Source organism: Lethenteron reissneri, chromosome 58 (assembly GCF_015708825.2).
Source record: "Lethenteron reissneri isolate LAM-NWPU_2019-01 chromosome 58, ASM1570882v1, whole genome shotgun sequence".
NCBI classification, from domain to species: domain Eukaryota; kingdom Metazoa; phylum Chordata; class Hyperoartia; order Petromyzontiformes; family Petromyzontidae; genus Lethenteron; species Lethenteron reissneri.
In genome coordinates, this window is record NC_083836.1 from 181,216 (window position 1) to 206,330 (window position 25,115).

The following is a 25,115-nucleotide window of genomic DNA, read 5'->3' on the forward strand; positions in this document are numbered from 1 at the left end:
TGTGTTTCTCTCCGTCGGTGTGTTTCTCTCCGCCTGTGTGTTTCTCTCCGCCTGTGTGTTTCTCTCCGTCGTGTGTTTCTCTCCGCGGTGTGTTTCTCTCCGTCGGTGTGTTTCTCCCCGCCTGTGTTTCTCTCCGCCTGTGTGTTTCTCTCCATCGTGTGTTCTCTCCGTCGGTGTGTTCTCCCCGCCTGGTGTTTCTCTCCGTCGGTGTGTTTCTCTCCGCCTGTGTGTTTTCTCTCCATCGGTGGTTTCTCTCCGTCGGTGTGGTTTCTCTCCGTCGGTGTGTTTCTCTCCGCCTGTGTGTTTCTCTCCGTCGGTGTGTGTTCTCTCCGCCTGTGTGTTTCTCTCCGTCGGTGTGTTTCTCTCCGTCGGTGTGTTTCTCTCCGCCTGTGTGTTTCTCTCCGTCGGTGTGTTTCTCTCCGCCTGTGTGTTTCTCTCCGTCGGTGTGTTTCTCTCCGTCGGTGTGTTTCTCTCCATCGGTGTGTTTCTCTCCGCCTGTGTGTTTCTCTCCGTCGGTGTGTTTCTCCTCGTCCGCCTGTGTGTTTCCTCTCCGTCGGTGGTTTCTTCCTCCGTCGGTGTGTTTCTCTCCGCCTGTGTGTTCTCTCCCGGTTTCCGGTGTGTTTCTCTCCGCCTGTGTGTTTCTCTCCATCGGTGTGTTTCTCTCCGTCGGTGTGTTTCTCTCCGCCTGTGTGTTTCTCTCCGTCGGTGTGTTTCTCTCCGCCTGTGTGTTTCTCTCCGTCGGTGTGTTTCTCCCCGCCTGTGTGTTTCTCTCCGTCGGTGTGTTTCTCTCCGCCTGTGTGTTTCTCTCCATCGGTGTGTTTCTCTCCGTCGGTGTGTTTCTCTCCGTCGGTGTGTTTCTCTCCGCCTGTGTGTTTCTCTCCGTCGGTGTGTTTCTCTCCGCCTGTTGTGTTTCTCTCCGTCGGTGTGTTTCTCTCCGTCGGTGTGTTTCTCTCCGCCTGTGTGTTTCTCTCCGTCGGTGTGTTCTCTCCGTCGGTGTGTTTCTCTCCGCCTGTGTGTTTCTCTCCGTCGGTGTGTTTCTCTCCGCCTGTGTGTTTCTCTCCATCGGTGTGTTTCTCTCCGTCGGTGTGTTTCTCTCCGCCTGTGTGTTTCTCTCCGTCGGTGTGTTTCTCTCCGCCTGTGTGTTTCTCTCCGCCTGTGTGTTTCTCTCCGCCTGTGTGTTTCTCTCCGCCTGTGTGTTTCTCTCCACCTGTGTGTTTCTCTCCGCCTGTGTGTTTCTCTCCGCCTGTGTGTTTCTCTCCGCCTGTGTGTTTCTCTCCGCCTGTGTGTTTCTCTCCGCCTGTGTGTTTCTCTCCGCCTGTGTGTTTCTCTCCGCCTGTGTGTTTCTCTCCGCCTGTGTGTTTCTCTCCGCCTGTGTGTTTCTCTCCGTCGGTGTGTTTCTCTCTGCCTGTGTGTTTCTCTCCGCCTGTGTGTTTCTCTCCGTCGGTGTGTTTCTCTCCGCCTGTGTGTTTCTCTCTGCCTGTGTGTTTCTCTCTGCCTGTGTGTTTCTCTCCGTCGGTGTGTTTCTCTCCGCCTGTGTGTTTCTCTCTGCCTGTGTGTTTCTCTCCGTCGGTGTGTTTCTCTCCGCCTGTGTGTTTCTCTCCGCCTGTGTGTTTCTCTCTGCCTGTGTGTTTCTCTCCGCCTGTGTGTTTCTCTCCGTCGGTGTGTTTCTCTCCGCCTGTGTGTTTCTCTCTGCCTGTGTGTTTCTCTCCGCCTGTGTGTTTCTCTCCGTCGGTGTGTTTCTCTCCTTCGGTGTGTTTCTCTCCGCCTGTGTGTTTCTCTCCGCCTGTGTGTTTCTCTCCGCCTGTGTGTTTCTCTCCTTCGGTGTGTTTCTCTCCGCCTGTGTGTTTCTCTCCGCCTGTGTGTTTCTCTCCGCCTGTGTGTTTCTCTCCGCCTGTGTGTTTCTCTCCGCCTGTGTGTTTCTCTCCGCCTGTGTGTTTCTCTCTGCCTGTGTGTTTCTCTCCGCCTGTGTGTTTCTCTCCTTCGGTGTGTTTCTCTCTGCCTGTGTGTTTCTCTCCGCCTGTGTGTTTCTCTCCGCCTGTGTGTTTCTCTCTGCCTGTGTGTTTCTCTCCTTCGGTGTGTTTCTCTCCGCCTGTGTGTTTCTCTCCGCCTGTGTGTTTCTCTCCGCCTGTGTGTTTCTCTCTGCCTGTGTGTTTCTCTCCGCCTGTGTGTTTCTCTCCTTCGGTGTGTTTCTCTCCGCCTGTGTGTTTCTCTCTGCCTGTGTGTTTCTCTCCGCCTGTGTGTTTCTCTCCGCCTGTGTGTTTCTCTCCTTCGGTGTGTTTCTCTCCGCCTGTGTGTTTCTCTCCGTCTGTGTGTTTCTCTCCGCCTGTGTGTTTCTCTCCGCCTGTGTGTTTCTCTCCGTCTGTGTGTTTCTCTCCGCCTGTGTGTTTCTCTCCGCCTGTGTGTTTCTCTCCGCCTGTGTGTTTCTCTCCGTCTGTGTGTTTCTCTCCGTCTGTGTGTTTCTCTCCGCCTGTGTGTTTCTCTCCGCCTGTGTGTTTCTCTCCGCCTGTGTGTTTCTCTCCGTCTGTGTGTTTCTCTCTGCCTGTGTGTTTCTCTCCGCCTGTGTGTTTCTCTCCGTCTGTGTGTTTCTCTCCGCCTGTGTGTTTCTCTCCGCCTGTGTGTTTCTCTCCGCCTGTGTGTTTCTCTCCGTCGGTGTGTTTCTCTCCGCCTGTGTGTTTCTCTCTGCCTGTGTGTTTCTCTCTGCCTGTGTGTTTCTCTCCGTCGGTGTGTTTCTCTCTGCCTGTGTGTTTCTCTCTGCCTGTGTGTTTCTCTCTGCCTGTGTGTTTCTCTCCGTCGGTGTGTTTCTCTCCTTCGGTGTGTTTCTCTCCGCCTGTGTGTTTCTCTCCGCCTGTGTGTTTCTCTCCGCCTGTGTGTTTCTCTCCGTCGGTGTGTTTCTCTCCGCCTGTGTGTTTCTCTCCGTCGGTGTGTTTCTCTCCTTCGGTGTGTTTCTCTCCGCCTGTGTGTTTCTCTCCGCCTGTGTGTTTCTCTCCGCCTGTGTGTTTCTCTCCGCCTGTGTGTTTCTCTCCGCCTGTGTGTTTCTCTCCGTCGGTGTGTTTCTCTCCGTCGTGTGTGTTTCTCTCCGCCTGTGTGTTTCTCTCCGCCTGTGTGTTTCTCTCCGTCTGTGTGTTTCTCTCCGTCTGTGTGTTTCTCTCCGCCTGTGTGTTTCTCTCTGCCTGTGTGTTTCTCTCCGCCTGTGTTTCTCTCCGCCTGTGTGTTTCTCTCCGCCTGTGTTTCTCTCCGCCTGTGTGTTTCTCTCCGCCTGTGTTTCTCTCCGCCTGTGTGTTTCTCTCCGCCTGTGTGTTTCTCTCCGTCTGTGTGTTTCTCTCCGCCTGTGTTTCTCTCCGCCTGTGTGTTTCTCTCCGCCTGTGTGTTTCTCTCCGCCTGTGTGTTTCTCTCCGCCTGTGTTTCTCTCTGCCTGTGTGTTTCTCTCCGCCTGTGTGTTTCTCTCCGTCTGTGTGTTTCTCTCCGCCTGTGTGTTTCTCTCCGCCTGTGTGTTTCTCTCCGTCTGTGTGTTTCTCTCCGCCTGTGTGTTTCTCTCCGTCTATGTGTTTCTCTCCGTCTGTGTGTTTCTCTCCGCCTGTGTGTTTCTCTCCGCCTGTGTGTTTCTCTCCGCCTGTGTGTTTCTCTCCGTCTGTGTGTTTCTCTCTGCCTGTGTGTTTCTCTCGCCTGTGTGTTTCTCTCCGTCTGTGTGTTTTCTCTCCGCCTGTGTGTTTCTCTCCGCCTGTGTGTTTCTCTCCGCCTGTGTGTTTCTCTCCGTCGGTGTGTTTCTCTCCGCCTGTGTGTTTCTCTCTGCCTGTGTGTTTCTCTCTGCCTGTGTGTTTCTCTCCGTCGGTGTGTTTCTCTCTGCCTGTGTGTTTCTCTCTGCCTGTGTGTTTCTCTCTGCCTGTGTGTTTCTCTCCGTCGGTGTGTTTCTCTCCTTCGGTGTGTTTCTCTCCGCCTGTGTGTTTCTCTCCGCCTGTGTGTTCTCTCCGCCTGTGTGTTTCTCTCCGTCGGTGTGTTTCTCTCCGCCTGTGTGTTTCTCTCCGTCGGTGTGTTTCTCTCCTTCGGTGTGTTTCTCTCCGCCTGTGTGTTTCTCTCCGCCTGTGTGTTTCTCTCCGCCTGTGTGTTTCTCTCCGCCTGTGTGTTTCTCTCCGCCTGTGTGTTTCTCTCCGTCGGTGTGTTTCTCTCCGTCGGTGTGTTTCTCTCCGCCTGTGTGTTTCTCTCCGCCTGTGTGTTTCTCTCCGTCTGTGTGTTTCTCTCCGTCTGTGTGTTTCTCTCCGCCTGTGTGTTCTCTCTGCCTGTGTGTTTCTCTCCGCCTGTGTTTCTCTCCGTCTGTGTGTTTCTCTCCGCCTGTGTTTCTCTCCGCCTGTGTGTTTCTCTCCGCCTGTGTTTCTCTCCGCCTGTGTGTTTCTCTCCGCCTGTGTGTTTCTCTCCGTCTGTGTGTTTCTCTCCGCCTGTGTTTCTCTCCGCCTGTGTGTTTCTCTCCGCCTGTGTGTTTCTCTCCGCCTGTGTGTTTCTCTCCGCCTGTGTTTCTCTCTGCCTGTGTGTTTCTCTCCGCCTGTGTGTTTCTCTCCGTCTGTGTGTTTCTCTCCGCCTGTGTGTTTCTCTCCGCCTGTGTGTTTCTCTCCGTCTGTGTGTTTCTCTCCGCCTGTGTTTCTCTCCGTCGGTGTGTTTCTCTCCGTCTGTGTGTTTCTCTCCGCCTGTGTGTTTCTCTCCGTCGGTGTGTTTCTCTCCGCCTGTGTGTTTCTCTCCGTCTGTGTGTTTCTCTCCGTCGGTGTGTTTCTCTCCGCCTGTGTGTTTCTCTCCGTCTGTGTGTTTCTCTCCGCCTGTGTGTTTCTCTCCGCCTGTGTGTTTCTCTCCGTCTGTGTGTTTCTCTCCGCCTGTGTTTCTCTCCGCCTGTGTGTTTCTCTCCGCCTGTGTGTCACAATAACCAGCTTGCCGTGCTGCTGCCTCTCGTCTACACCAAGGCTCAAGCGCTCAAGAAACTCACAGGGCGAGCAGGGCAGGTGTAGGGTTACCTTTAATCAAACAAAGACAAAGATCCCCCTGTTGGGGCAAGTGCTGTTAGCAAGTAGCACCTATGAAGGTCGGTACAGTACACGAGGGGGTGGGTGGCTAGAACCACGCCCGGCCGCCTTTGTCGCCCTAGTGATGATGACACATCACACCGGGTACTCATTTAAGGCTGAGTAGACCCAGGAGAGGCCCGGGACTGGTCCAGAAAATCGTCGCTGGTGTTGACCGTGAGCAGGAATCAAACGCTGGTCGCCGGGTTTGTAACTCAGCATGCTAACCACTGTGCCACCGTTCCCCACAATAAACAGACACAAAAACAGAGACACACGCGCTACTCAACACGCACATAACCCTGAACATGCCTTCCTTTTACATTCGATCTTGAGACTTGGTGCTCCTAGCTCACACCTGTAAGCACCAATGGTTTCAGTTTCTGTTTTAGCTGCACCGAGAGCACGGCGTGACGATAGTCGTCCAGCGGCAAGAGCAATCCGAGAACATCCACCAAGGGGGGGAGATCTGCCAGGTGGATTACTCGATGGCCGGATCATGAGAGGTGGTGGTGGCTTGGAGAGGTCTTCATCTCGCAGTGGATTGGTCATGGTTGATGATGATGATGAGTAAATGAAGGCATTGCGTATAACTACGTCGTGAAGGACATGCAATACAGGGAGACGCTGGGGTCCATTGCCGCCGAGTTAGCTTCACGTCCCTATGTAGCTGTGTCCCACTCACCCCCTGCCAGCAATGTAATGCTCCTCCACCCGAGTGTGATGGAGCGTTCCACTCAGAGCAGACGGGGCGTGGTGGGGGGAGAATATAAAATAGCACCAGTCGTAGCAATTCCCATTTAATCTACAGCACCGAAGTACATACAGCAGCCAACAGCAGCAGGCAAATGGCGCTCACCGATTGGCCACCTGAGGGAACGCCGAACTTCGAGTCGATTCCCTGTCACAATCGCAGCCGCAGCACCGAGCGGGATTCCGCCGAGGCGACCAAATTTCCAGGAGACTCCATGGGGTACCGCGGTGAGCTGGGAGCCTCTCCCAGCACGAGACGACACCCGCCATTCGAGTCGCCAACAAATTCCCAATACGGGACCACAGAGGTCGGGCGCACGTAGGCGGCGCCGGTGCCGCGCTCCTTCCTGCATCTCCGTGGTGCCCCCCCCCCCCGCGCCGGAGTGTGAGACCCGCGCGCCGGAGTCACGAACGCAAATTAGACGTCACCGGTAACACCATTCCGTCATAACACTGCCCGCGGACACAATCCTGACCAGGGTGGGGTGGGGGGCATCGAGCCTCCGTCGGCTTGATAAGTAATGGACGAGCACGGACGTGAGATGCCCCCCCCCCTGCACCCCCCCCCAAAGGCCCCGGCTGGACCGGCGGGGCCCATCGTGGTGGCGCCCCCCCTTCCTCCCACCGCACGGCCGCCTCGCCGCCGCCGCTCACACGTTCTTCAAGCAGACCTGGCAGCGGCTGATGCGTGACCGCTGCCCGAACGCGTCCTTGATGGTGCCGGGCCGCGGCGGCGCGAACTGGGAGGCGGCCGCTACGCGCGTCAGCCAGAAGCTTTGCTCGTCCGCAAAGTAGTGGCAGGTGCCACGCGGGCCCTGGCACTCGAGGAAGGCCGACGTGCGGAAGTCCTCAAGGCACGAGCCCGGAGACTCCAGCGGCTGCCCGCCACCTTCCGCCGACGCCATGTGCTGGGGGGATCACGGGGAGAGAGGGGGAGATGAGGAGATGAGGAGACGGGGAGAGGGAACCACTTTCTCAATCAGCCCGACGCGCGTTTTTTATTGCTTTCCAGCTCTGACTATTATGATGATGATTTTACTTGTTCACCCAGGACAGTCTCGCTGTCCAAATACCAGCTCCACTGTGTGTGTAGGTTTTGCTAAGGGAGGAAACCCATGCAGAGCAGGGGGAGAGAATACAAACTCCACACAGAAACTCAATGCATTCATCAATAAAACTGAGGTCCGAAAAGTATTAACTGACGTTTTGGGCTATGGCCCTTCTTCAAAGCACATGATCTGCACAGAAAGGCGCCCGTGTCAGGAATCGGACCTCAAACGCTTGCTGCTGGGAGGCATCTGGGTTCGAATGTGACTGCCGCGCCGGCCCCTGCCGCCGGACCGTCCCCAGTCGATTGCACGAACCACAAAAGAGCAGCACGCGATGTCTCGTCCTCCACTCGCTGTGGACGTTAAAGATCCGTGACGTGATTCGCAGAAGCCGGCCAGCCTGTGCCGGAGTCACGGGCTCCAAATTTGCCAAATTCGTGAATCACACCGCAAATGACTCAATTGGGATAAAAGACAAGGCAAATATCCCCCGTATAGCCGACTGTTAGGGCAAGGGCAAGTGCTGGTGAGTGGACAGCCTCGGTCTCCCTAATAGCAATATTTACAGAATGCACCAGGTACTCATGTTACGCTGAGTCGACCTAGGGGAGGCCCAGGACCAGTTCAGATAATCGTCACTGGTTATGGCCGTGAGAGGGAATCGAACTCGGGTTCGTAGCGCAGCGCGCTCACCACTACACCACCGCCCTTCAAGTTGGATCACACGCACACACAGCAGCGATCATCGCCCCCTACTGGCAGATTGATGCTCGCTCACTGCGGGACAGGCGCCGAGTCACCTCGTGCTGCACATGGACATCTGCCACTGGGGGTGCCCTTTCTAATTGGGGTGCAGTGGTGGCGACATGTTCACTACCTCGCCCGGAATACAGGAGGTCGTTGTTTGAATATATATGGACGGACGTTGCATGTTGTCCACGTGGTCGCATGGCTTTTTCTCCGGGTCCTCCGGTTTTTCCCTCCACATTTAAAATCAACGTGCGTTTTGAATATTTGGCTGCTATACATTTCCACGTGATAAGCCATTTCATTGATCAATTATTTGTGGCCAGGCCACTTCTGAAAAAGAGCTATACAGCTCAGTGGGCCTCACCTGGTAAAATAAAAATAGTTAATAGTTTTTCATCGTAATGTAAATGATACGAGGCGCATCGTGAGGGGCGTGCAGCGACGATCTTATCCTCCCCGCGTCAAGACGGGGCGGCGGCCGCACCACCGTTTTGTTTACACCGGCGCGTCGCTCCGTCCGTAACGAAGTGGGGGTGGGGGGGATATACTCTCACCCTCGTTATGGCGACTTCGTGCGCACAACAAAATTCCACATAGCCAAGAGGGGCTCGCTGAGAGGAAAAAACCGGACGCGTCGATCAAAGTGTTCTCGCCCGAAACCTAGCTGAGAAAAACCGGCACTGAAAGGAGAGCGGTGTCGCCGATTGACGCAGCGGAGGAGGAATGCGGGCGCAGGTGGGCGAGCGTTGCAGAATCGTTACACATGCGCGTGTTTGGGGTATTTTGGGGGGGGGGTGCAGCGTGGGAGAGGCGGTGGGGAGCCATACCATGAGAAAGGAGTAGCCGATCCAGAGGCTTCGCCACCCTGGCGGGCACCGTGGAATTTCACTGTCTTGGCTGTGCACAGCGATCGCTTGTGTCGGCGCCTCGCACACCGAGCACCTGGGGGCACAGCGCGACCCGTGGTGACCCCCGACTCCATCTCTAACCCTCGCACTGCATCAGCTCCATCTCTTCTCCTGCCTGTGCCGTGCCCGTTTAGCCCCCTCTTCTCCGGCCAAACAGAAGCCACTTGGGCACGCGGTGTCTGGGCATGCGGGCTACGTGACCCAGACAACGAGGCCTCGCTTGCCGGAGGAGCTCACTGATGGGAATGTGTCCAGATCTTTCAAGGATCTGTGAGCTCCGCACGCAATCCAGGCTCGTTAAACCCGGATGGATCGTAGGCAGGCCAACCTGAATGTTTAAAACTGTGGGAGAGAAGACCTGGAGTTTTTTTTTGCGTGGAGCATTAGACCAGGTAGCTTCAACACAGCATTACACAGCCGGTGAAAAGATAATGCCGCCAGAAATATTGAGAGAGACACCACCTCTGCCGAACCGGAGCCGGCCATGAGCTCACGGCCCAGGTGCAGCAACTCCTCAGGTGCCTTCTCTGCTTATCGTGAACTCGTCACACATACGTAACACAACAACCACTAAGCGTTGGTGACGTCACCATAGCGCTTGTGCCAGGCCAGGTGCACTTTGAAGCCACGTGAAGTGTTGAAGGCTCACTGCTCGCGGGAGGTCCCGGAACAGACCCAGGTGCCATGGGATGGACTGACTGAGTTGACTGGTAGATGCACCAACTCTGTTCCCCACTGTGCCAACTGTTTGCGCTTTAGCCACCCAGCGCTCCGCTCGGTGTTGTAAGCGTCGCTCCTCTGCCCTCCGTTGTTGCCTCCAACTTCCCAGAGCTGCTTTTTGTCCTTTCTCCGCACCGCCGATTTAGCGCGGTTGGCTACATGCGGTGTCAGACTCCAACACACATTCATAGAGCAGCGTCTTTCACCAACCTGGTTGTTAGTTACACAAGACAAAGATCCCCCATATAGCCTTAACAGACTGTTGGGGCAAGTGCTGTTTGTGAGAACCGCCTTTGTCTCCACAGTGGCAATGTTTACACATCGCACCAGGTACTAATTTTAGGCAGAGTCGACCTACGGGAAGCCCAGGATCGGTTCAGATAATCGTCACCGGTGTTGGCTGGGAGCGGGAATCAAACTCGAGTTGCCGGGTTTGTAGCGCAGCCAAGTCGCTCGAGTTGGAACTTGAACCTCGGGTTCCTCAAGCTGTGGGCCGCGCGCGTACCGACTAATGTAGGGGCGGATGTCGTCTCCGGACACGGGCATCATGGGAATGGCGGCGGTGCTGGAGAGCCAGAAGGACTTGTCGTTGCGCGACGCGTAGCTGCACACGGCGTCCACGCCGCAGTAGACGAAGGGCATCGTGCTGAAGCGCGGCAGGCACGATCCCGCCAGGCCTGGGGGGGGGGCAGATACGGTGGTGGGGGGGGGGGGGCAGTGGCAGAGTGGGAATAGGCAGGCGGGGGGGGTGATGGTGTTCGCGACGGCGATGATGTGTCGGGGCCGATGACGATGACGACGATCGCGGCGATGGCGATGACGGCGACGACGGCGGTGAAGATGGCGATGATCTTAGCGACGGGGCGCCGCCCTCACCCAGGTCCTGCGAGGCGGCCTTCTCATTGCCCTCGATGTAGAGGAGGCTGAAGCCATCCCACAGGCGCGCCATGCCCTGGGGGCATGCAGGCACCTCGATCGATTGGCTGTGCTTGACGAGCAGGAATCCCCCGTCCTCGCGCACCAGCGCAGCATCGCTCACCAGGCCCGGCGCGCCCGCCGCCCCTGGGGAGCCCCGCTCGCCTGTGGTGCAACAACGACGGCACAATCGTGACACTAGAAGGGACTCGTCTATGTGCAGGGGGTCCCCGATACAATACGTCGTATCGATATACGTTGTTTTACACTCGGCTCTCGGGGGGGGGGGGGTGTAGAGGTACTGTACAACTCACACATGCGCCGCCATTTTCTCAGACCCATCGTGTTCTCTCGTGTGCGTAGCTACGAGTGCTCGTTGTAGATCGGCGTGGAATTTTTAATTGCAAAATATCGTTTCAAACCTTCAACAATGAGTAGCAGGCGTAGTGACAGTGCAGGTGGTGAGCGTAAGAAACAGCGCAGTGATATTAGGCTTGATGTTCAAATGGAAGTGATAAAGCGTAGCAGAAAAGGTGACCGTGCGGTTCATGTACTACTGTGCGTGGTTTCTGCTCGTCGTTATATTCGAAAATCTTCCACCTCGGCTCGCCTCCTCACAAAGGGGCAGCCGTTTGGTTGCCCCCCACCTCCCGAGTAGAGCCACTGGTTTTCTAATTTCCTGCCATAATCAATCTAGAATCGGGGGGGGGGGGTATTCCTTTTGACCTTTGTCCAGCTGCTTTTCCATCACCATGTTTATGTTTTGGTTTGCGTTCCCCCGCCCTCTTCCCTCGTGGTTGGAATTCCTTTCTGGTGTTTGCTATCTCGCGTGGAGGCGCACTCCCTTCATACGTAATGTGTTGCTATTATGTGTTGTGTCAGATTGCTGGAAGATAAAGGCGGTTTGGAGGCTCTGATCCTATGGAATACATATCATCTTGGTCGTGTGTGATTGACCTATTTCGCCTTGTATCTCTTCTGAATGACCCTACGGTCTAATACTTCATAATTATTATTTGGTTTATGTTTAGATATACCATAGTTGTTACCACAGGTATTCCGAGGGTTTTATTAAACTTTGTTCCCCGTCTGTTTTCACCAGGGATCCGTGCTTCTTATTCAAGTTATATTTTGATATCCTGAGTTTGAAGATATAGCTAACCTTCGACTTATTACTGTTAAAAAAAAATATATATATATATCACCAGTGGCAATGTTCCCCGTTCCTATTGCTCTCGCCGTCCGTGGAGATCCGAATGGGGGTGATGTAAAGACTGTGTCAGCAAGTTTCGATGTGACGACAAGGCTGCTTTTTCAGGTGCCAACAAGTCTGGAGGATTTGGATTGGAAATTCCTCAATGTCCAAAACGTCCGTGGAGGTCCGTGTCCTATGGCCTTTGCTCCGTGGAGATTTCCTAGAGACTCATTAACCTCCCTTTGCAGCGGGGTTCTATTATATTATTCTCGTGTGGCGACGAGAGGTTAGTCAGTGGGGCGAGGGATGACCCCCCCCCTCTACGCCCCCGCGCTGCATACAGATTAAACAAAAAAAATTGGGCAGAATCATTCTTGTGACTTAAAACGTTCGTGACTGCAGGAACTCATATTCTTGGTTCTTTCGGTAAAGTCACGTAGATAGAAAAACAAAAAAAGCAAAATAATACATTGAAAATAATAAAAGAAAAAACCACGACATTTCGATCGCAACACAAGCGGTCTTCATCAGGTGCACAGAGAAGAGGCATCAAGCCTCCAAATGTCGCTGCTTATGAGGCGCTATGAGGGCTCCTCCAGAGTGAGGGGGCGGGGGACGAGAGCTGCGCAAGTGTAAAGTAGTAACTCGGCAGGAGACGACTTCACGGGTAGCACACTCTTTATTTTCACCAACTTGTAGTTACACGGATGACTAACACCCTACTTCGTTACACGGGTGACCAACACCCACTTAGCTACACGGGTGACGGACACCCACTCAACTACAACTTCGTTACACGGGTGACCAACACCCACTCAGCTACACGGGTGACCAACACCCACTCAGCTACACGGGTGACCAACACCCACTCAGCTACACGGGTGACTAACACCCACTCAGCTACACGGGTGACCAACACCCACTCAGCTACACGGGTGACTAACACCCACTCAGCTACACGGGTGACCAACACCCACTCAGCTGTACTGACACGGGCTCTTACGCCCTGTAGCCTTCCGGGACACACCCAGCCGGGGTGCCCGTCTCGGCTCTGGGTACCACCGTCCCGACCCACACGGGCGTCGGACTACGGTCCCCCCAGTCTCGGCTCCGAGCCACACAGGGCCCCTACCTCCTCCACCCCGTCTTCGGTCTTCAACTGGTTAACACTGACCACGAGTGCTCTCGCACGTCCCCCTTTATACCCCTCCTGCGGACGTCGCTGAGAGTACTCACTTATCTGACCAATCACTGCGCACTCGCTACGATCCTCTTTTCCCAGCTTGTGTGAGCGCGCCTCACCACCGGCGCGCGCGTCCCTGCCACGCCCACACCGCGTGCCCAACCCCGCGCCCCGTGATCCATCACTCCCGGCGCACGTCAATACCACCACTACATCACCCCCTACCACATAGCTCGCAGCCGACCCGGCTGCTAATAAAACATACAACACCCCTTCACCCCCCACGTGTGCCCCGTAACATAACACAAACCCTAACAACACAACATGAACACCGCAATCCGCAAAACCCAGCAACCGCCACACCCGCAACAAGAACAACATGCACAATCCGGCGAGTGGCAACGATACTGTGTATGCGGAAAGAGTAACAATAAAAAAAAATTTCTTTAATCATTTTCTCTTCTTTTCTCTCCGACTCATGCAGCGTCCCGATGTCCGAGCGTCCCTTGAACGGGACATTACCCCGGCAGAGGGGGAAGCCGGCAACGAAGTCGGGCTTTAACAAAAAAAGAATTTTTTTTTTTTTTTTTTCATGAAAAGTGTTGCGTCCTTGACCGAGTCCGCCTTGCCGGACCGTCGTACGGCACAGGACGCAGTTGGCCATCCGGCGGCGCCGGCAGTTCAGGAAGGCATGGGCCAGGCATCGGGGCTCCGTGCGAGCCGCGGGGTTCCGGTTCCCGACGGTCAACAGCCGTCAGGTCCGAGACACCTGGGGGTGGGTCAGGTGGAGACACGTGAGGATCAGCCTGCGACACATCCCTCCCCGAGTCGACGGTCACATCACACGCTCGGTCGTCACGGCACAACCCGGGGTCACGTGGTGCCGCGTAGGGTTTCAGTCGGGAGGAGTGCACGTACCAACGGCGTTTTCCCCATTTAATCTGTATACTCTGGGGTCGTGCAACCCGCACAATTTCCACCGGTCCCCTCCATGGTCTCAACAGTTTGGGGGACGTAGCCAACGGTGCGTGTGGACAATGCAGCCAGGCCTTATCGCCCGGTTCCCAATTGTGCGTATGCACCTTCCGTTCACGCAATCGCTCGTTCGCGATCTGCCGAGAGCGTGAATTCAACCTCGCAGCCTCCCGCGCCTCAGCCAATTTGGCGATGTTAAACTTAATGTGGTCTGCCAATTTTGATTTCGCACGTGGCTGTGAAATCCCCAGTTGGACGTCCATGGCCGGATCAGCCTCCCGCCCATACATCAGAAAAAATGGAGAAAACCCCGTCGCCGCATGGGGTGCCATCCGATAGGCCGCTAGTACCCCCGGTACCTGTAAGTCCCAATCCACCTGGTCGTCGCATACCTGTTGGCACAGCATAGACGTAATCGTCCTGTTCAGACGTTCAACCATACCGTCAGTCTGCGGGTGGTACGGGGAGGTACGTACTTTCTTTGTACCCAACAGGTCGCACACCTCGCGCAACAAAACACTCGAAAAGTTTTTCCCTTGATCCGTCAGCAAGCGTTCGGGGGCGCCTTTGTCCAAAACGTAACCTTGGACAAAGGCGTCCGGCACCGCCGCAGCCGACTGGTTGGCGAGTGGCCACGCCATGGGCCAGCGGGTGAAGTACTCTACGCCAACCAGCAGGAACTTATTTCCCCGAGGTGTAGTGGGAAAGGGCCCCAAGATGTCTAGCGCGACCAATTCGTTCGTGCGCGAAACTTGAATGGATTGAAGCGGTGGATTAGCCGCTATTTGTGGCGGTTTTCTTTTAGCGCACCCTACACACCCCTTAAGAATGTTCGCCACGTCACTGCCCATCCCAGGCCAATAGTAGTCTCGCTGAATGAGGGCGAGCGTTTTATGAAACCCCAGATGCATGAGTCGTTCATGGGCAGCCAGGACGACCTTACCCCGTACAGCAACTGGCACCACAAGCATGTGACGCCGGGACATGGAGTCCCACTTCATCAAGAGGCCCTGTCTGCACACCCAGGAACCGACCCGCGTTTCCCCGCCCTCGGGAACGTTAACCTTCCGACGTAGCGCGAGTAGGGAGCTGTCGGCCATTTGCAGACGGCCCCACTCGATGAGAGGCAATGCTAACAGCGAGTCCCTCCCCGTGGGGGCGTCGACCCCCGTAGTATCCGTGGCGGCTAGCACTACTTCCGCGGGGACATCGACAGAAGGTTTACACCGCGCCGATCCCAACTGACATGCGCATTCCGTACGCGTCGGCAACCGTGACAATGCATCCGCGTTCGAGTGGCGCAACCCCTTGCGGTAAATCGTCGTGAATTGGTAGTCCTGAAGGACCTCCAACCATCGGGACAATTGGCCCGATGGCTGCGCCACCCGCATAGCGTATTGGAGAGCCGCATGGTCCGTGCGAACCGTAAAGTGACGGCCATACAGATACGGCCTGAATTGCTGTATAAAAAACACAATCGCCAGCAATTCACGCCGTGTCACGCAGTAGCGTTGTTCCGCGGGGGACAGAACCCTGCTACCGTAGGCGACCACCCGTTCGACCCCCCCGACCACCTGTGAGAGCACTCCCCCGATACCCGTGTTACTGGCATCCGTGTCGAGCACAAACGGTTGCGTGAAATCGGGGTAACACAAGGGGGGAGCCTGCACCAAGGCGTCACGAAGGGAGCAGAACGCGGCCTCCTCCTCCGGCCCCCAGTGAAACCGCACCCCTTTAGCCGTCAAGGCGTGCAGGGGCCTGGCTATGGTGGCAAACTGTTTGACAAAACGACGGTAATAGGAGGCAAATCCTATGAAGCTGCGGACTTCAGTAACAGAGGTCGGTGTTGGCCATGAGCCGACGCATTGCGTCTTAGCAGGGTCCGTCGAGATCCCCGAACGGCTAACGATATGGCCCAAATACCTGACCGATTCCCGAAGCAGAAAACATTTAGCCGGTTTAAATTTAAGCTTCGCGGAACGCATCCTGAGAAACACTGCCCTCAGTCGCTGGAGGTGCTCCTCAAAAGTTCGGCTGAAAACGATGATGTCATCGAGGTAAATCAAACAGGTGTCCCATTGAAGGCCTGCCAAAACCAATTCCATGAGCCTCTGGAACGTGGCAGGAGCGGAATGTAAACCCATGGGCAATCGGTTGAACTCAAATAGGCCTCCCGGTGTCCGGAAAGCGGTTTTAGGTTTTGATTCGTCATCGAGGGGCAATTGCCAAAATCCCGAAAGCAAATCGAGCGTCGAAAAAAACTGTGCTCCTGCCAAGGCATCCAGCGACTCATCCATCCTGGGGAGCGGATACGCATCGGCCATTGATATTTTGTTTAGGCGGCGGAAATCAACACAGAACCGCAGGGATCCATCCTGTTTTTTAACCAAGACGATAGGAGCACCCCACGGACTGGAAGAGGGCGCAATGATGTCGGCCGCCAACATGTCATTTACTGCCGACTGCACATGCTCCTTCTCGGCTGGACTGAGCCGGAAGGGATTCTGTCGAATAGGGGCCGCGTCCCCAGTCTCTATGTGGTGGCGCAACAGGTCTGTGCAGCCAATGTCGTACTTGTGCCTGCTAAACACGTCAGCGAACTCGAGCAGCAAGCCCCTCAATGCACCCAACTGCACACTGGACAAGGTACTGGACCCGGCACACAACGCGTCCAACCACTCCGTCCCCTCCTCACTTTGGGGATGCGTATCGACATGTGAATCGGCGTGAGCAACGAGCTGTTCCTCGACGGGTAGCGGCGCGGCGTGAGCGAGCACCGTTCCCTGCGTAATCACGGCCGGCCGCGACCCCGTATTCAGGACCACAACGAACGGCTCACTGTCCCCCCTCACCATGGTCTGGGCCACCGCTAAGCCGAGGTCCCCTTTAGCCCTGTTAGACGGCCCCAATAGAACTCCCTGCGCCCCCGCATCCGCCCCCAGTTGTTTTCTCAACCGAAGGGGTACCAACATTTGCGATCCCGGGGGCACCCGTACAGTCCGGGTTGCCAGCGCCTGCACCGTCGCACAAGCCGTGCGTATCTTATTTGGACTCTTCAAAAACTCAACCCGCCGACCCGACGGAAGCTCAATGCAGGCCTGGTCTATGAGAATTTTTATGGGCATTTTAGACAGAAAGTCCGTGCCTAGTAAACAAGGAACGGCCAACGATGATGATACAAAAATAGGACCCGCCAATTTAATGTCGCCAATACAAATATTCGCCCGAATCTGGCCGATGATTCCCAAAGATCCCCCGTTTGCCGCGTAAATTGGTACGTCCACCGGCAGAAGTGGTCGACATTGTACGGGAAGAATATTATAAATAAGGTCCGAAATAATAGTGGCCGACGCACCCGTGTCCACGAGCACCCGGACCTCAACCCCGTCAATGTACCCCGTTACCACGGACGACCCGGCCGACGCAGCCACAATCCTGTGGGCCAATTCGGACCACTCGACTGCCTTCGGGCCGTACGCGGACCCCTCTCGCCGAACCGAACCCCCGGCGCCCATACACGGTCCCCCCACCGCTAAGCGGCGATCCGAACGTGCCGTGCGTGTGGACCGAGCGTGTGAGGTGCCGCGACTTGCCGGGTTCAGTTGGGATGTCTTGAGTCCCTGGTCGTCGTCCGGACGTGGTCCCGCGGTGCGTTGACGCGGGGCCCGGCACCCGGCCGCGACGTGGCCCCGAAGGCCGCAGTTGTAGCAGACGACGAGGGACGTCGTAGGTTTCGGTTGCTCCAGCTTGCGGGAGGAGCGTGTGGGCGAACGACCTCCCGGTCTCCACTCCCCCGGCCTCGAACCAGCGAAGGCCTCCTCCCGAGGCACAGCAGGCTGGGGTCCGCTGATCGTGGCGGCCGGTGCCCCGTTCTCCACCGATGCGCAGACGACCGTCGGCTTCCGCTGTAGGACCTCGTAAGCGTGGATACTCGTGGCAATCCCCAGGGAGCAGATGTCCATCTCGTCCGCCGCATTAATGGGAACTCCCAATCCGTGGGCCAGCGCCAGCAGCTGCTCCGTCACCATGGCGTCCTTCCCCTCCTTGTCCATGCGGGGAAAAGCTGAATCCGCCAGGGCGAGCAGCGCCGTGCGATAGGCGAGCGTTGTTTCTCCAACCACCTTCCGCCGATCGTAGAACTGGTGGCGACAGGTCGAGGGCGGCCCGAACACCTTGGCCAACAGGTGCAGCGCGGCCTGGAGCGTTGAGCGGGACGACCTCGGGGCAGACGTGAAGGCCGCAAGCGCGTCGTCGTCGAGCATCGCTGGCAGCGCGCGCAGGGCCGTGGTGTCGGACCACCCCGACATTTCTTGATGCGCGATGAACCGTCGCTGGAAGGCTCCCCAGTCGCCCCCGTCCGCCTTGAACACCGACAGCGCGGGCAATCGTTGCTGGAGAACTCGATCGTCGTCGTCGTCGTTGGAACGATTTTCCCGCGCGCTGCTGTGGTTGTAGAAAATGTCGGCTCCCTCTGCAGGCGCAAAATGGAGAGCTCCGGCGCTCGCCGATGACGCGGGCTGCGCTGTGTGGAGACCTCTGGCCACGTGGTGTCCGCGTTTCCCGCCAACCGGAGGCGGACCCTCAAAAATGGCGCCAACTCCCAAACTTTTGGCGCGAAACGCCTTATGGCGGGAACCCTCCAGCCGCACCGCCTCTTCCAACCCCGCAGGCGTTCCACCGGCCGCTGGAACGGAGATCTCCGCCAAGATCGCAGCGGCGGCGAGCAGCAACTCCGCCAGGCGGGAGTGTGCGTCCTGCAGGCTGGTGTCGGAGGCGGGCGGAGCATCGGCCATTTCCGCAAAGTGCTGCATCGGCGGCAACTCCTCGTCTTCTCCTCCCGAGGGTGGTGTCACCGGTACGTCGTCGTCTCCCCGGTCTTGCACGTGGGAACGAGAAGTCTTCCTTGTGTCCATTCTCCTTGAAGACAGGTTTACTTCTGACGCCAGTTGTAAAGTAGTAACTCGGCAGGAGACGACTTCACGGGTAGCACACTCTTTATTTTCACCAACTTGTAGTTACACGGATGACTAACACCCTACTTCGTTACACGGGTGACCAACACCCACTTAGCTACACGGGTGACGGACACCCACTCAACTACAACTTCGTTACACGGGTGACCAACACCCACTCAGCTACACGGGTGACCAACACCCACTCAGCTACACGGGTGACCAACACCCACTCAGCTACACGGGTGACTAACACCCACTCAGCTACACGGGTGACCAACACCCACTCAGCTACACGGGTGACTAACACCCACTCAGCTACACGGGTGACCAACACCCACTCAGCTGTACTGACACGGGCTCTTACGCCCTGTAGCCTTCCGGGACACACCCAGCCGGGGTGCCCGTCTCGGCTCTGGGTACCACCGTCCCGACCCACACGGGCGTCGGACTACGGTCCCCCCAGTCTCGGCTCCGAGCCACACAGGGCCCCTACCTCCTCCACCCCGTCTTCGGTCTTCAACTGGTTAACACTGACCACGAGTGCTCTCGCGCGTCCCCCTTTATACCCCTCCTGCGGACGTCGCTGAGAGTACTCACTTATCTGACCAATCACTGCGCACTCGCTACGATCCTCTTTTCCCAGCTTGTGTGAGCGCGCCTCACCACCGGCGCGCGCGTCCCTGCCACGCCCACACCGCGTGCCCAACCCCGCGCCCCGTGATCCATCACTCCCGGCGCACGTCAATACCACCACTACACAAGCAACACGCGAATGCAGAAGCAGAACAATGGGGGAGTTGGGAGGAGGAGGTGGTGAGCTTGTGCAGCGCAAACAGCATGGGCGGGGCAGCCAGTCAGCCAGCGCTAATGCAGGAGCAGACAATGGGGGGGAGAAAGGGGGGCAGAGACAGGGGGAGAGAGAGAGAGCGGGGGCAGAGACAGGGGGGGAGAGAGAGGGGGGGCAGAGATAGGGGGGGAGAGGGGGGGTTAGAGATGGGGGGGGGCATTGCACCTCGCTACACACATCCATACTGCTGATGGTGGAGGTTGACAAGAAAACACAAATCAAGTCATGACCCAAAGTGGTTGATGACATTGAATCTTTGTTGATAGCCAGTCGGCTTGCAAAGTACCATCATCTTAGAGAAATCAACTTCATGTGAGCCAGCCGCATTAAAGTAATGATCAGCCACGGCAGAAGTATTGGTCCTGCCGTGTTTCAGATCTGCCTTATGTTCAGGAATACGGTCCGAGACATGTCGTTTAGTTTCCCCAATGTAACTGCTGCCGCAGATACAACTTAGTTTGTAGACGCCAGGATATTGCATGTCAGGAATCTTGTCCTTCACAAATGGGATCAGGTCACAAATTTTATGCACTGTGTTAGATCGGACCTGGATCTTGTGTTTGTTCAAAATTTTGGCAATCTTTTTAGTGACCTCTGCTATGTATGGCAAGGTGATGGTTTTGATTGGGTCCTCAGATGGTTCTTTCCCAACGGTTGGGGTGATAGATTCACGGATTGTGTAGTGATGATGGTCGGAAGTACATCGAGCTCTATGGTGTCGAGTTTTGATGATGGAATTCTTCTGGGATGGATGGTGGTGGGAGTCAGGTTTTAGATAGGCGTCAGTATGGGCTACTTTCCTGTAGACAGAGTGGCTCATTGAGCCATCCTGTTCTCTTTTTGATTAAGACATCCAAGAAGGGTAGCATGCCATCCTTTTATACCTCCATGGTGAATTTGATTGCTGGGTGTATGGAATTGATGTGGTTGAGGAATTGTTTCAGAGCCGGTCGGCCATGTGGCCCAATGACAAACGTGTCATCCACGTGCCTCTTCCACAAGGACAGGTGTAGAGTGGATGTCTGGATGGCGTCCGTCTAAAATATTTCCATGAAAATGTTAGCCACTACCGGAGATAATGGAGAACCCCTTGGGGGTGCCTTCAGTTTGTTTGTAGAATGTTCCATTCCAAGTGAAGTATGTATTGGTGAGGCAGTGTCTCACCAGGGCCGGTACATCAGCATTCAGTCCTTGTTGGACCAAATCTTCAATTCTTGCAATGGTATCGGGCACAGGAATTTTGGTGAACAAAGAAACTACATCGAAACTAACGAGCAAATCACCTGGGGACAGTGAGATGTCTTTAAATGATGAAACCGGGTGAGCTGAGCTAAGTACAGAAGAGGTGGTCTTACCAGTGAATGGCTGCAAGTTCTCTGACAGATATCGGGCAGCTTGTAGGTGGGTGAGCCAATGGTGGAGACGATGGGACGAAGAGTGTCCCCTTCTTTATAGATTTTTGGTAAGCCATATAGTCTGGGTGGTCTAGCAGCAGAAGGGTTTAAGGAAAACCGTTTGTCTGTTCAATTAATGAAGCTAAATCAATCTTAATTAGGAGCTTTCGTAACTGCAGGAATTACTCTTTGGTTCTTTCGGTAAAGTCACGTATAAAGATAAAATAAATAATAGCATACGACGTTTCAATTGCAACACAAGCAATCATCATCAGGTATAAATGAAATAGCAACAAAATCTAACCAGAAAACTATAGACAGACATATAAGCAGACAGATATCACCAAGATACATAGAGAGAGAGCAACACATAGGCACACAGAGAGAGATCGTCTCTGTGACGAGGCCTTAAATAGCGAGAGGGGGGCGGGAGCGGAGAGAGGGAGGGGTTAGAGAAAAAATTGGCATGTCAATGAGTAAGAATGACGCGTGGTAAAGTACGCAAGCTTGAAAATTAGGAGAACGGGAGAAAGATACACTAAATTAAATAACCTAGCAAAATATCGAAATGTTATGTAATGCAACACAGAGAGTCCGTCAAAACACAATTAACGCATAGCCTAGTCGATTACGTATTTCAAAGATTGCTAAGTTAGAATATAAGTGTGAAATTTCCAAAGAGAGACAAAACATAAAACACAAGGAACGGAGACACACAGACAGAGCAGAGCATAAGAATGACAAAAAACGAGTAGAGACAGAAAAAGTACACTAAATACACAGGCAGAGAGAGAAAAAAAAACCCAGAGAGAGAGAAAAAGATAAACTTAAAAAACTTCCCCGTAGAAGTGGTTCAATCCTAAGATTTTATATTTATTATTTAAATGTAAAATATATTTTTTTATAACGAAAGAACCAAGAATATATAATACTTCTTAATATAATTTTTTGGAAAAAGGCACATATACAACAACGCGACATACGCGATGACGCGCGTACGTGATGATATACATGATGACGCTCGTACACGCTAACGTACGTGATGACGCGCGTACGTGATGGCGTACGTGATGACGCGCATACGTGATGGCGTACGTGATGATATACACGATGACGCACGTACACGACAACATACGCGATGATGCGTGTACGTGATGATATACACGATGACGCGCGTACACGGTAACGTAGGTGATGACGCGCGTACGCAATGATGCGTGTGTGCATGGTGCAGCCGTGCACCCACCTGGGAGTCCCGAGGGCCCCAGGGGCCCTGCTGGGCCCGGCTCCCCTGCTGCCCCCTTCCTGCCAGGGAACCCGTCGGTTCCCTGTTTCCCTGGACGCCCCGGAGACCCACTGCCTCCTAGGAACATCACCATCATTGTAGTTGTCATCATACTCGTCAACATCATCATCATCATCATACTCGTCATCATCACTATCATACTCGTCATCATCATCAACATTATCATCATCTTCGTGGTCCTTGTCATCAAATGAAGTTGACAAAAGAGGAGTATCAAACACATGTCTGTTGTGTGTTCTTGTTTGCCTGCATATGCTGGTTGTCAGTAACGTCCGCGTGTATCGTCCGTGAGTATTGTCCACGTCTATCATCCACGTATATAGTCCCTGAGTATAGTCCTCGTGTATCGTCCGGGTGTATCATTCGAGTGTATCGTTTGAGTGTATCGTCCCCGTGTATTGTCCACGTGTATCATTCGAGTGTATCGTCTGTGAGTATCGTCCGAGTGTATCATCTCAGTGTATTGTCTCAGTGTATCATCTCAGTGTATCGTCCGTGAGTATCATCCGAGTGTATCGTTTGAGTGTATCGTCCCCGTGTATTGTCCACGTGTATCATTCGAGTGTATCGTCTGTGAGTATCGTCCGAGTGTATCATCTCAGTGTATTGTCTCAGTGTATTGTCTCAGTGTATCGTCCATGTGTATTATCCATGTGCGTTGTCCACGTGTATCGTCCACGTGTGTTGTCCGCCTGTGCTCAAATGAGCAGTGAGAAATTGTTGCTCATCTCCTGTTAACAGCCCTACTGAGCCAGTGGTGTCAATTCCACATTCCTATGGCAGGGTCGAGTCTATCTATAGGACAACATCTGTTGACCGCCACACAAAGTGGTGCTCACGGACTCAGCCCATCAACCATCCAGGGCCATGAAAATTCGTACTACTTAGTGAGAGAGTCAAAAGCTCTTCCCCTACGGATAAACTTCCTCCCCATCATAAGAACTTGGAATTTCCTCCACTGCTGCTCAGCTGGGCTGTGAACAGGAGGCGAGTGCCGCTGCCTCGATGCTCGTCGGAGCAGGCGGGCGCTGGGCACCGGTGATGGCGCTGGGCACCGGTGATGGCGCTGGGCACCGGTGACGGTGGTGACGACGCTGCTGACTACGGAGCACCGTGGTGGCGAGGAGATGTTAACTACCTCACCGGGTAGACAGGAGGTCGTGGGTTCGATCCTGACCCCGAGACCTGTATATTTGGAGTCTGCGTCTCTCTCTCTCCCCGTGGTCGCATGGATTTTTCTCCGGGTCCTCTGGTTTTTCCCTTAGAATCAACATCACGCGTTTGGAGTATTTGACTGCTATACATGTTCACGTGATAAGCCACTTTGGTGAGATATCATTTGTGCTAAACGAGGTCGCTTATGGAAACGGGCTACATAGCTCAGTAAAATAAAAACTATTCTAGTTTAGTACTTTTCTAAAGTTTAATTTAAACGTGAACCGGGGGGGCTACCCCCCACCCCATCCTATTCATCCCCTTCCCCCCCCCCCCGCACGTGTACCTGGGAATCCCTGGGGGCCCGGGGGACCGGGCGGCCCGGCCAGTCCCAGCTCCCCAGGAGGGCCGATGGGCCCCGGCGCTCCCCTCAGGCCGGTGAAGTCCACCTGTGGGCCCGGCAGGCCAAGGGCCCCGGGTGGGCCCTGTGAGCCTGCGCGCCACACCCAGGGGAGCGGGGTCGTTAGCGGGGGTCCAAGGGGGTTCGATACGTGGATGAAGTCAGTCGCAGAAATGGTAGTCGACCACGAGTCTCTTCCCGTCACTCGGGGGGGGAGAAGCGGGAGCGGGGGAATGGGGGGGGGGGTGCGGAGAGGGTAGAGGTGGGGGAGTCAGCACCTGGCCATCCCGAGTCTCCCTGCTCTCCAGGATACCCAGGGTCGCCGGGGAAGCCTTCCTGCCCGGGGAATCCCAGTCCGCCAGGATCTCCACGGCCGCCTGGTCATCATCATCAGCATTTTAATCATCATTATCACCATCATCAGCAATAGCAGCAGCATCATCATCAGAACTTTCATCATCAGCATCGTCAGCAGTGGCTGCATCATCATCGTCAGCAATAGCATCATTGTAACCATCAGTATCATAATCATCATGAGCGCAATCATCGTAATAATCACAAGTACCATCATCAGCTACGGCAGCATCATCACTGAAATCACTGCCATCGTAATCACCATCACCGCCATCACCACCACTACCCGACCTTTGTATCCGGAGGAGCCAGGGCTGCCGGGTGTCCCAGGAGCTCCGGCATCTCCATCAAGCCCCGGGCCCCCACTTCCTCCGGGGCCCCCAGAGAAGCCGGGCTTCCCCCTGGGCCCTGAGGGTCCCAAAGCACCCGGGCGGCCAGGGGACCCAGGCCGCCCTGCAGGAACAGAGAGGGGGGCGGAGGAGAAGGGGGGGGGGTGGTGATGATACGGGTAGTTGCATTGATGACGGTGTTGATGAACATGATGGCAGTGATGATGATGATAAGCATGATGACGAAGCAGGTGATGATGATGTTGATGATGGTGGTGGCTCTGATGACGATGACAAGATGACAACATGACAAGATGACAACATGATGACGATGATGACGACGACGACGTGGTGACATCACTCTCTCTCACGGGTCCCACATGTCTCTGCTTACCTGGCTCCCCATCCCTCCCCGGGAACCCCGGGGTCCCGCGCTCCCCGGGAAGGGGTCCCACCACAGGGCCCCTCTCCCCAGGGGGTCCCGGCACTCCAGGAAACCCAGGGAATCCTGAGTTCACACCCCACACATGGCACGGAGGACAACACGTGATTCACCCTGAGTGCAGCAGCAGCATGGCGTACGCACAAAGAAAAAGATCTCCCCTATAGCCTTGAACAGACTGATGGGGCAAGGGCTGTTAGCGAGCACCTATGAAGGCTGGCATTGGCACACGAAGTGGTGGTTAGCTGCCTTTTTCTCAACAGTACCTAATGCTTCACCAGCTACTCATTTAAGGCTGAGTCTACCTCGGAGATGCCCAGAATTAGTTCAGATAATCCTCCTAACTCGGGTCGCCACATTCGTAGTGTAGTGCACTAATCACTGTGTCACCGCTCACACACATGAACACACACACGTATAGTCTCACACTCTCTCTCACACAC

The 25,115-nt window shown here is 55.1% G+C and overlaps 1 protein-coding gene across 2 annotated transcripts in view; it reads right to left on the minus strand.

The window, feature by feature from the left end:
• Positions 1-5,028: 5,028 nt before the first annotated feature.
• Positions 5,029-25,115, minus strand: part of LOC133357606 (collagen alpha-2(IV) chain-like) — a 50,285-nt gene continuing 30,198 nt past the window's right edge. For both annotated transcript variants that reach the window (XM_061575624.1, XM_061575625.1), the window contains 9 exons: positions 24,625-24,738; positions 24,193-24,354; positions 23,826-23,924; positions 23,494-23,640; positions 21,933-22,049; positions 10,099-10,302; positions 9,728-9,899; positions 8,422-8,536; positions 5,029-6,703 (listed from right to left, as the gene is read on the minus strand). In XM_061575624.1, the coding sequence (XP_061431608.1) occupies positions 6,446-6,703; positions 8,422-8,536; positions 9,728-9,899; positions 10,099-10,302; positions 21,933-22,049; positions 23,494-23,640; positions 23,826-23,924; positions 24,193-24,354; positions 24,625-24,738 (1,388 nt within the window). In that variant the 3' untranslated portion in view covers positions 5,029-6,445. The remainder of the gene's footprint in view (positions 6,704-8,421; positions 8,537-9,727; positions 9,900-10,098; positions 10,303-21,932; positions 22,050-23,493; positions 23,641-23,825; positions 23,925-24,192; positions 24,355-24,624; positions 24,739-25,115) is intronic.